The following is an 11,191-nucleotide window of genomic DNA, read 5'->3' on the forward strand; positions in this document are numbered from 1 at the left end:
CCTCTGGCCCCGCCTACCCAATGAGTCCTGACCCCGCCCCGTGTCCGAGCCACTGACCCCGCCCCATGTCCGAGCCACTGGCCCCGCCCAACATGGGTACATTCTTGCGTCACTGGCCATGCCGAATGTGGGTGCATTGAGCCCGCCTCTTTCCGGCGTCACTGGACTCCACCCCATTACGTGCCACGCCCCCCCACCTCCCCGGACCGTAATGGAGCGTCTCGAGCCGCTCCTCTTCTCCGCGCTCCTCAGCAGCAACTTCCTAGTCTCCTCTGTGGTTTTCTCGGCCATCAGCCGGGTGCAGAGGGCTCCTTACATGGACGAGATTTTCCACGTCCCGCAGGCGCAGCGGTACTGCGACGGGAGATTTTCCGAGGTATGCGACTGACTGCGGCTGAATGGCGGACCCCAGCGGTAGGAGATCGGGCTCCTCGCCCCCTAGTGGCCTGATCCCGGAATTGCAAGCTGAAGTGATTAGTTCAAAGGAGACCATTCAACCCATCAGCACTGTGCTAAGATCTCTGCCCATAACACTCTTTTAAAATGTTTAATCTGTTTCTGCCACCCTGTTTTTGGCAGTGGTTCATGGCATCCTGCCCACAGCCCCTAACATCTTAGATGTTTTTCTTTTACTTGCCTCATGGAAATCTGATGCACATAGTCATAGAGATGCACAACACGGAAACAAACCCTTCGGTCCAACCTGTCCATGCCGACCAGATATCCCAACCCAATCTAGTCCCACCTGCCAGCACCTGGCCCATATCCCTCTAAACCCTTCCTATTCATATACCCATCCAAATGCCTTTTATATGTTGCAGTTGTACCAGCCTCCACCACTTCCTCTGGCAGCTCATTCCATACACGTACCACCCTCTGCATGGAAAAAGTTACCCCTTAGGTTCTATTATATCTTTCCCCTCTCACTCTAAACCTATCCCCTCTAGTTCTGGACTCCCCCACCCCAGGGAAAAGACTTGACTTATTTACCCTATCCATGGCCCTCATAATTTTGTAAACCTCTATAAGGTCACCCCTCAGCCTCCGATGCTCCAGGGAAAACAGCCCCAGCCTGTTCAGTCTCTCCCCATAGCTCAAATCCTCCAACCCTGGCAACATCCATGTAAATCTTTTCTGAATCCTTTCAAGTTTCACAACATTTTTCCAATAGGAAGGAGATTAGAATTGCACACAATGTTCCAACAGTGGCCCAACCAATGTCCTGTACAACCGTAACATGACTTCCCAACTCCTGTACGCAATACTTTGACCAATAAAGGAAAGCATACCAAACACCTCCTTCACTATCCTATCTACCTGCGACTCCACTTTCAATGAGCGATGAACCTGCACTCCAAGGTCTCTTTGTTCAGCAACACTCCCTAGGACCTTACCATTAAGTGTATAAGTCCTGCTAAGATTTGCTTTCCCAAAATGCAGCACCTTGCATTTATCTGAATTAAACTTCATCTGCCACTTCTCAGCCCATTGGCCCATCTGGTCAAGATCCTGTTGTAATATGAGGTAACCCTCTTCACTGTCCACTACACCTCCAATTTTGGTGCCATCTGCAAACTTACTAGCTATATCTTTTATGCTCACATACAAATCATTTATATAAATGACAAAAAGTAGAGGACCCAGCACCAATCCTTGTAGCACTCCACTGGTCACAGGCCTCCAGATTGAAAAACAACCCTCCACCACCACCTTCTGCCTTTGAGCCAGTTCTGTGTCCACATGGCTAATTCTCCCTGTATTTTGTGAGATCTAACCTTGCTAACCAGTGTCCCATGAGAAACCTCGTTGAACTCCATATAGATCGTATGTTACTTCTTCAAAAACTCAATCAAGTTTGTGAGACATGATTTCCCACACACAAAGCCATGTTGACTATCAGTCCTTGCCTTTCCAAATACATGTACATCCTGTCCCTCAGGATTCCCTCCAACAACTTGCCCACCACCGACGTAAGGCTCACTGGTCTATAGTTCCCTGGCTTGTCCTTATCACCCTTCTTAAACAGTGGCACCACGTTAGCCAACCTCCAGTCTTCTGGCACCTCACCTGTGACTATCGATGATACAAATATCTGAACAAGAGGCCCAGCAATCACTTCTCTAGCTTCCCACAGCGTTCTAGGGTACACCTGATGAAGTCCTGGGGATTTATCCACCTTTATGCGTCTATAAATCCAGACCAAAAAAAACTATTGGGACATGGACGCAATTATTTTCTTGTCCTTTCAAATAAGTTATTTCTCCCCCTCTCCTTAATTTGACTGATATGCCTATTATTTTCTGGCAGTTAATGGGACTCGTTCCATATTCTGGTTTTGTGTTCGTAATTGACAGTTAATTTTAATTTCTGTTTCCTATAACATTTGGAAGAAATTGACCTCACTTGTTCCTTCTGCCTACTGGTGTTGTTGAAGATCAGAATTCATTCCTACAAACCTACAATTCCATACATTTGTTGACTTATTTGGTTAATATGCAATAGTTTTGACAGGGACGTGGATATTTCCCATTCCTCCATTGTAGGGTCATAGAGTCGTACGGTGTGGAAATAGACCCTTCGGTCCAACCAGTTCATGTCAACCATAATCCCAAACTAAACGAGTCGCACCAAATCCCTCCAAATATTTCTTATTTATGTGCTTATCTAAATGTCTTTTAAATGTTGTAACTGTACCTGCATCCACTTTCTCTGGAGTGTGTGTGTGTGTGTAGTAAAAGAAAATTGGCTTTTACGTCTTCTTTTAAACCTTTTCCTCTCACTTTAAAATATGCCCTCTAGTCTTGAAAGCCCCCACCCGAGGGAAAAGACACCTGCCATTCACCTTCTATATACCCGTTAACGAATTTGTAAACCTGTATGAGGTTGCCCCTCGCCCTCTGATGGTCCAGTGAAAAAAGTCCCAACCTATCCAACCTCTCCCCATAACTGAAAACCTCCATTTCTGGCAACATTCTGGTAAGTCTCTTCTGAACCCTTTCCACCTTAATAATATCCTTCCTTTAAAGGAATAATGATACAATATTAATATGCTGCCTATAATTTTCAAATTTCTGCGCACTGCTCTTTCTTTAAGTTCATACGATAGAGGAGCAGAATTAGGTCATTCAGCCCATCAGGCCTGCTCTGCCATTCGATCATGGCTGATATGTTCCTCACCCCATTTTCTTGCCTTCTCTCCATATCTCTTCAACCCATTACCAATTAAAAATCTGTCTTAACTCCTCCTTAAATTTACTCGCTGTCCCAGCATCGACTGCACTTTGGGTTAGCAAGTTGGGTTTTTTTTATCTGTGGTATAGACCATAACATACAAGAGCAGAATTAGGCTATTCCAGCAGATTGAGTCCGCTCCATCATTCCGTCATGACTTATATGTTTTTGGACCCCATTCTCATGCTTCTTTTGATCCCCTTAAGAACCTACCTATCTCTGTCATAGAGTCATACAACACAGAAACAGACCCTTCAGTGCAACTTGTCCATGCCAATCAGCTTATTCTAAACTGATAGAGTCCCATTTGCCAACATTTGGCCCATATTCCTCTAAAAGTTTCCTATTAATATACCTATCTAGATGCCTTTTAAATGTTGTAATTGTACCCTCTCCACCACCAGCTCGAGCCGCACATTCCGTACATGCACCACCCTATGTGTGAAAAAGTTGTCCTTCAGGCCCCTTTTAAACTTATCTCCTCTCACCTTAAATCTATGCCTTCTAATTTTGGACTACTCCACCCTGGGAAAAAAAGAAAACCAGGGAAAAGGTTTTCATAAGTACACCGAATGATTTCGTCTCTGCAGTGCAGTGTGGCAATGAATTCCACAGACTAACCACCCTCTGACCGAAGAAGCTCCTCCTTGTTTCAGTGCTGAAGGGTCATGCCTTCACTCTGAGGCTGTGCCCTCAGGTTCTAGTCTCTCCGAGTGGAAACATCTCCATACCTACTCTATCCAAGCCTCTCAGTATTCAGTAAGTTTCAGTCACATTACCCTAATCCACCCTAAAGTTTGGGAATTCTGCTGGTGTCTGGCATTGCAAGAACTGATGCAGAGTACCTATTCACTTCCTTCACTATTTCTTCGTACCCCATTACTACTTCCCCACCAGTCTAATGTCCACTCTTGCCTCTCTGTTACCTTTTTTAATAACAAGCTCCTGCAGTCTTTTATTATATTACTAGATAGCTTACTCTCATATTTTATCCTCCACTCACTTTTTATGCTGTCCCTGACTTCCCTTGTCAGCCATGTTTGCCTCATCCTCCCCTTAGTGTTTTCTTCTTCCTTTGGATGAATCTCTGCTGTGCCTCCAGAGTTACCCCCAGAAACCCCTGCCATTGCTGCTCCCCCATCTTCTCTGCTCGGCTTCCCTTCCAGTCAACTCTGGCAAGCTGCTCCCTCATCACTTTTTGTAGTTATCTTTACCCAATCGTAATAATGTTACACCTGATTTCAGTTTCTCCCTCTCAAAACTGCAAGGTAAATTCTCTTAAATTATGGTCACTGCCCCATAGGGATTCCTTCCCCGTTAAGCTTCCTAATCAAATGCCTCATTACACATCACCAAGTCCAAAATTTCTGGTTCCCTAGTGGGCTCTACCACAAGTTGCTCCAAAAAAACATATTCTTAGACATTCCACTTCTTGAGATCCGCTGCCAATCTGAGTTTCCCAATCCACCTGCATATTGAAGACCCCTATGATTATTGTCATGGTGCCTTTCTTACATGCCTTTATATCTCCTGATGTATTTCCTACCTCACATCCTGAATACTGCAAGGAGGCTTGGGCACAATGCCTCTCAGAGTCTTTTTGTCCCTTTGCAGTTCCTCAACTCTACCCAACCAGCTTCTGTGCTTTCCAACTCTATATGGCTTCTTGCTATCTGTTTGATTCAATTTCTCATGAACAAGACAATCCTGTGCTCTCTGCCCATCTCACTGTCCTTTTGATAGGATCCTTGGATGTTTAGATCCCAGCCCTGATCCCCTTGCAGTCACATCAGTGATACGCATAACATCATATTTGCCAATTTCAATCTGCACTACAAGCTTATTTACATTGTTTCATATATTGCATGCATCTAAGTACAACATCTTCAGTCCTGTGTTGACTGCTCCCCTTCTCATAGTTATCCCCTTAACTGCTGTACCTGAAGTTTGATTCTTGAGCGTTTTCATACTCTCTGTTCTATTAGTTATTCAGGAAACTCTAATAACCTCTGCTGAACGGCCCCCCCCCACTCCGCCACCCCGAACATTTTCTATGATCTTCCATGCAACTGAAGCCACCTTCCCCACTAGTTAGTTTAAAGCCCTATCCACAGCTCTAGTTTTGTGATTTGCTCGGACTTTGGCACCGGTTCCGGGAGAGAGGGAGCTGTTCTGATGGGACAAACTCCACTCAGATCATGCTGGCACCAGTGTCCCATGAATTTGAACCCGTTTCTCTCACACCAGTCATTCAGCCATGCATTTTCCTTTTCAATATTGTCGATCCTGTGCCAATTTGTTCATGACTGAGATAGTAATCCAGAGATTATTACTTTTTTGGTTCTGTTTTTTAATCTGGCCTTTTGCTATTCATTATCACTCAGCAGAACCTCTTTCCCCTTTCTGCATATAGCGTTGGTATCTATGTGGACCCACAGCATCTGGATCTTTCCTCTCCCACTCCAAGTTCCTCTGTAAGACAGATGAGATATCCTGAACCGGGGCACCAGGCAGGCAACACTGCCTTCGGATTGTCAATCCTGGCCACAGAAAATAGCGTTTATTCCCCTTACTATACTGTCCCTGATTACAATTACATTATTATAATTACACTACAAATACACTTATTCCCAATTTATGTATATTTAAATTATAAATTGCTTAATTCTCTCATGCAGTGGGATCCAATGATCACAACTTTACCTGGCCTCTATCTGGTGTCTACTGGGATAATCAAGCCAGTATCTTGGCTGATGGGTTGGACAGGGAGTATAGTATGTTCTACAGGAATGCTACGATTCGTTAATCTTCTGTTCAATACTGGCAACCTCTACTTGCTTTATCTGCTCTTGTGCAAGATACATCAGAAGGACAAGGTACACAAGTTTCTACCCTTTTTTTTTCTCAATGTCGGAAGAGAAAACCTGTACTTAAAGCTGTATGGCTTCTGTTGTGTTACGTTCTAGAAAGCCAGTTGAAGATGAGTACGGAGCTGATCTTTCCTTTATCTTCCATTAAGTTGTGAAGTTAAACATTGCAAGCGTATACCATTAGCTCAATCACACAGGATTTCAGAAAACATGTTTTTGTGTGTTGGTATGGACCAGACCAAATCTTCTCAAAACGTGACAAGGAAATAGCCTAGACCCTAACTTTTTCGTATTTTAAAGGCAAATGCCAGGTGTTGTGTTCTAGATGCAACTCGATTGGTTGAACTTCCAGGCTTGAAGCAAAACACACTTCTTTCATCCACTATTGTTAAAATACACGCAAAATGAAAGAAAAGAGTTGGCTTAATTGTAACTCACTTGAAATGCTTAACAAAATAATATATATTAACTACTGTTAATTAACTGTTCCAATATAGTAACATCCCATAAACACACTCTTGGCAAAGGCAAATTCCGTAAAATAGACTGTCTCACATGCAATTCTAACAGCAAGAAGAGAACCACCGCTTTTAGCTGTAACAGAGAGAGGAATAAGAGCTTCCCCATCAGCTTCAAGACCCCAATAGCAGCTGCAGAAAATAAAACTAAAAATCTTGATTCTGTGGGAGCTTGACACCACCCATTCAACCCCAAGGCCTCATAAACTGTTTGTTGTCTTTGAGCAGACCGCTCGTCACCTCTGTCTCCACCTTTCTTAAAAGAAAAGGACCAGATACATCCCTTAAAGCCATATTATTGTCATATCATCTGGGTATATGAATAGGAAGGATTTGGAGGGATATGGGCCAGGTGCTGGCAGGTGGGACTAGATTGGGTTGGGATATCTGGTCGGCATGAATGTGTTGGACTGAAGAGTCTGTTTCCATGCTGTACATATCTATGACTCTATGGCTTTAAGTTAAACCTCAGCTAATGCCTGCCATCTGCATGCATAAACACAAATAATGTACTATTAACATAAAACAATGTTTTCATCTTAGTATTTTAAAAATCCTATTTAGAATTTTGTATTTTATACAAAAAGGCAGTATTTTATATTGTAGTGTAACCTCATTACCCCACTTCCTTTTTAAGGCATAGTTTCAAGCCATAGTACATTGGGTAAGGATAAAGATGACAGAAGACAATTTCCATAAGTACTCTGTAACCATTGGGATGTGAAACTCGAGCTTGATCTGCTTGTTTCTTGCCCAGCACAGTGAGAAATAGATCATATCTCAGCTAATGCCATGCTGAGTAGAAATTGAACACATGACATCTGTATCATTATCAAACACTGACTTCCCCCAAGTAACCCCATCTGAGGAGCTTTGTTCTGGAATATTTTCCTATTTCTATCTGATATGTTTGTGTACCTAGCAATGTTTTTGGAACGAGTGGAATTGTTTTCAAATACCTTTTTGTTAGTCTCCATCCTGCTCATCAAACATTGAGTTTTAATTGTGTATGCAAGTAGCAATAGAATATTCCTCCATTCACCTCTTGACTAGTTGGACTGTTTATAATCCAGGAAGTAAATTTGCAGAAATAAGTTAATGATTATAGCTCAAGGGTTTACCTGTATCTTCAGATCTGCTGAACTGAAGTAACTTTTGCTAATACAATGTGTTATTCATTCTGGTCCCCATTACTGTTACCCCTTCACATAACTGGTACAAAATTCAACACTATTGGCTGCTGTAAGTCTCATTGAACAATAATAATAGCAGTTGCAATCTGTCATGACTAGTCTCAGTGAGAAAAATTTGCCAATGGTGCAAACGAATTATGGCTTAGCACACAACCACATCTTGTTAGGGTGGAAGAGCTCAAACAGCAGAAATCCCAATAGCTACCTGCTGCTGGTTGCATGTCTTAATTGTTCTGTTTATGAAGGCACATAAAAGAACATCCCTATGATCCAGAAGGACTACAACTTTTACATAAAACATGTTTATTTTCCCTGATCCTGTACTTGGAAATAATTTAGATCATGCTGAATTAACTGGACTTGCAGAAGTAGAACCTATCAGTAGCAATGAATGATGATCAACTGTTAAAGTGGTCAAAAAATACTAGGAATACAGAATATGAATGATAGAGCATTTGCTTGTTTGTATTGTTGTAATCAAAATTGGAGTTGCTTTCTTATTGGCTTAATGCAGATATATTGTCAATGAATAATGTTTCTTTTTTTTTGTCCCTTTGCAGGCCACCTGTACATTCCGGAGAATTATGTCTGCATTAACACTTGCCTCATTTCCCCTGCTTTACTTTTTCTCATTCCTCTATTACACAGATGCAGGCTCAACATTCTTCATTTTATTTACTTATCTGATGTGCCTATATGGGAGTCATAGTATTGCTGCATGCCTTGGATTCTGTGCCTTTATGTTCCGTCAGACTAACATCGTCTGGATTATATTCTGTGCAGGAAGTGTTGTCGCACAGAAATTGACAGAAGCATGGAAGATTGATTCTCTCAAGAAAAGGGATGAAAAGACAGTTATTCTAAACTCCACTGTGGAGATCAAGAAGATTGTGCGCTTCCTGTTAGAGTATGTCCTATCGTTTAACAATCTGAAAGGACTGATATTTCTGACCTGGCCATACATCATCTTAGTTGTGGGATTTCTGCTGTTTGTCTCCCTGAATGGAGGAATAGTTATCGGTGACAGGACCAACCACGAGATCTCTCTCAACTTTCCTCAGTTATTCTACTTCTTTTCTTTCACCCTAGTATTCTCCCTTCCTCATCTGCTTTCCCCTCATAAGATAATAACTTTCCTAAGTTCAGTAAAGAAGCAACCTTTATTTTACCTTTTTCTTGTAGTTGTCTCCTTGTTGTTGATTTGGAAGTTCACTTACATTCATAAGTTTTTGCTGGCTGATAACAGACATTACACATTTTATGTTTGGAAAAATATCTTTCAGAGGCACGAACTAATCAAGTATATGTTGGTCCCAGGGTATATCTTTGCTGTTTGGACATTCATTGAAACATTGAAGTCCAAATCAATTTTCTGGAACTTAGCGTTTTTTATCTGTTTGGCTGCTGCTACTGTTCCACAAAAGTTATTAGAATTTCGTTATTTCATTGTGCCATATCTTATCTTCAGACTGAACATCCCAATGCCTTTGGGCTTTAAGATTCTTGCGGAGCTGGCTGTGTATTCTGTACTAAATGTGCTAACTGTTTACTTGTTTCTCTACAAAACCTTCCAGTGGCCAGGTAGCGAAGAAGTTCACAGGTTTATGTGGTGATGTTTGGGAACACTTTTTATTTGGCTTTAAAAGATCATGTACATAAATGGTTAACATTCTTCAGAAATACTTAACCATAATCAAAATATTTGTAATGTCCACAACATTTGGAAGAAGATCTTTCTTTAAATTTTTTTTCCTATGTAGTTGTGTATTTGGAATACTGTGTTCATGATTTTTTCTGCCAAATTCTGTAATTAGCATGATAACATCATTTATTCAAATCTGTTCATGTAAACATTTGTTTTCGTCACATGCACTATATTAGTCTTGATTGTGCTGTTTCAAAAGCAAGTTACTAACCTGACTGAATTACAGATACATTTAATGTTATTATATTTTGATTATACAGCAAAAGTACTTCAAGACCTTATGGTTAAAAGAGTTTGTGATATTCTGTTTTATCCATTTGAAATGGTGACTCTGCTTATTGGGCAAACAGTTTTATCTCATTTTAGCATTACAACCTATTCAGTTCTGCATGTTATCACTTTTATTGTGTATGTATTAAACTGAGGGATTGAGGACTAGTATAAATATTAGATATTTGCAAACTGATGTACTGATCTTTTAATGTTTTCCACAATTAGACCTGTGTTAGAGAAATTATTATTCTTGATTTCACCTGGTGTATTCTAGTCACGTTTGCTGTATCACGTTTTGTTTGATATTGAACTTGACTGCCGGTTGTTATCTCACAGCTTTTATCTGTGGCTTTTTTTTCTCAATTGGTGCAATTTATCTATTTTAATGATTTTTAATAATTAATTTTTTTTTTTTGCAGACGCTCTGTAGTCACTGAGTTAGAGGGAGAGGGAAAGATTTAGTCATTTCCACAGAGAACTCTTAGAAAGTCTTTGAAGACATTTGGGAAACGGGATTTTATTTCTGGTCCCCATAAGAAAAGGTGTTTAATTTGTCTACTACAAGAAGGAAATTATTTAGGTAGGTTTTAACTTATGAAAATATTACTTGTATTTAAATAAGCAGCTGTCATATCGTTAGAATATCCCAAAGTGTTCTGCAGCCAAAGAATGACTTTTGAACTGTAGTCATCATTGCTTTGTCAGCACATGCAGCAGCCAGTGTGCATACAATATGGTCCCAGAAATAACAGTAAAGCGAGTAACTGGTCAATCTGTTTGGTGTTGGGTGAGAGTTAGCCAAGACGAAAGGTCTTTCTTCTCATCAGCTAGTTTGTGGTATCTTTTATGGAATTTGGGCATGGATCTAAAATCTCATCTGAAAGTCAGCCACCTATGTCAGTGTAATGAAACAGTATTAATTACTGACTTCACAGTAAAGGATCAATTAGGTAACAACTGTAACATGATATAATGTCACATTCAGTTTGAGGGTGAGAAATTTGCGATGAAAATAGAGCCTAAAATGTAAAGGCAATTACAAAGGTTTGAAGACGGAAATAACTGCACAGAGTCTGATATCCTGTCATCAAGCCCCCCTTTATTGTGCCAATACACTGGCTGTGGCCAGCGGGTTCGGAGTCAGTCTCCTCAACTGAGGAGATTCTGAATCCCCTGTTTATATATATATATATATATATTCTTTTTTTTTGCCTAAGTGATCTCTTGTTTATATTTTTTCTGTTTATTTATTTATTTTCTTTTACCCCCACACTAACTGCGAGATACAGTGAAAGACAACAAGTGTACAAATCTTTATTCAATTTCCACCACCAAGAAGAAAGGAAACACCCGAGTGGCCAGTGACAAGCGGTGCAGTTCTCAGAGGGCGATGCTGCGTAA

General features: G+C 40.9%; 1 protein-coding gene across 3 annotated transcripts; it reads left to right on the forward strand.

Moving 5' to 3' along the window:
* The first annotated feature begins 207 nt into the window (after positions 1-207).
* On the forward strand, positions 208-10,976 carry alg10 (ALG10 alpha-1,2-mannosyltransferase). Of its 3 annotated transcripts, none has more exons than XM_043713590.1 (3): positions 208-376; positions 5,910-6,107; positions 8,373-10,976. In XM_043713590.1, the coding sequence occupies exons 1-3, from the start codon at positions 212-214 to the stop codon at positions 9,423-9,425; spliced, it is 1,416 nt and encodes a 471-aa protein (XP_043569525.1). In that variant the 5' UTR covers positions 208-211; the 3' UTR covers positions 9,426-10,976. The 3 variants fall into 3 exon arrangements, with proteins under 3 accessions (XP_043569525.1, XP_043569528.1, XP_043569527.1); XM_043713593.1 differs by having other exon boundaries at positions 8,461-8,610; XM_043713592.1 differs by lacking the exon at positions 5,910-6,107.
* Positions 10,977-11,191: the final 215 nt, after the last annotated feature.

Source organism: Chiloscyllium plagiosum, chromosome 23 (assembly GCF_004010195.1).
Source record: "Chiloscyllium plagiosum isolate BGI_BamShark_2017 chromosome 23, ASM401019v2, whole genome shotgun sequence".
In the NCBI taxonomy this organism is placed as follows: domain Eukaryota; kingdom Metazoa; phylum Chordata; class Chondrichthyes; order Orectolobiformes; family Hemiscylliidae; genus Chiloscyllium; species Chiloscyllium plagiosum.

What these genes read in the sequence shown, in the direction of transcription:
- alg10 (XM_043713590.1), top strand. Translation starts at nt 212, where the DNA reads ATGGAGCGTCTCGAGCCGCTCCTCTTCTCCGCGCTCCTCAGCAGCAAC. An exon ending in GCGACGGGAGATTTTCCGAG is followed by an intron (nt 377 to 5,909) that starts GTATGCGACTGA and finishes TCTCTCATGCAG; the next exon opens with TGGGATCCAATGATCACAAC. An exon ending in AGATACATCAGAAGGACAAG is followed by an intron (nt 6,108 to 8,372) that starts GTACACAAGTTT and finishes GTCCCTTTGCAG; the next exon opens with GCCACCTGTACATTCCGGAG.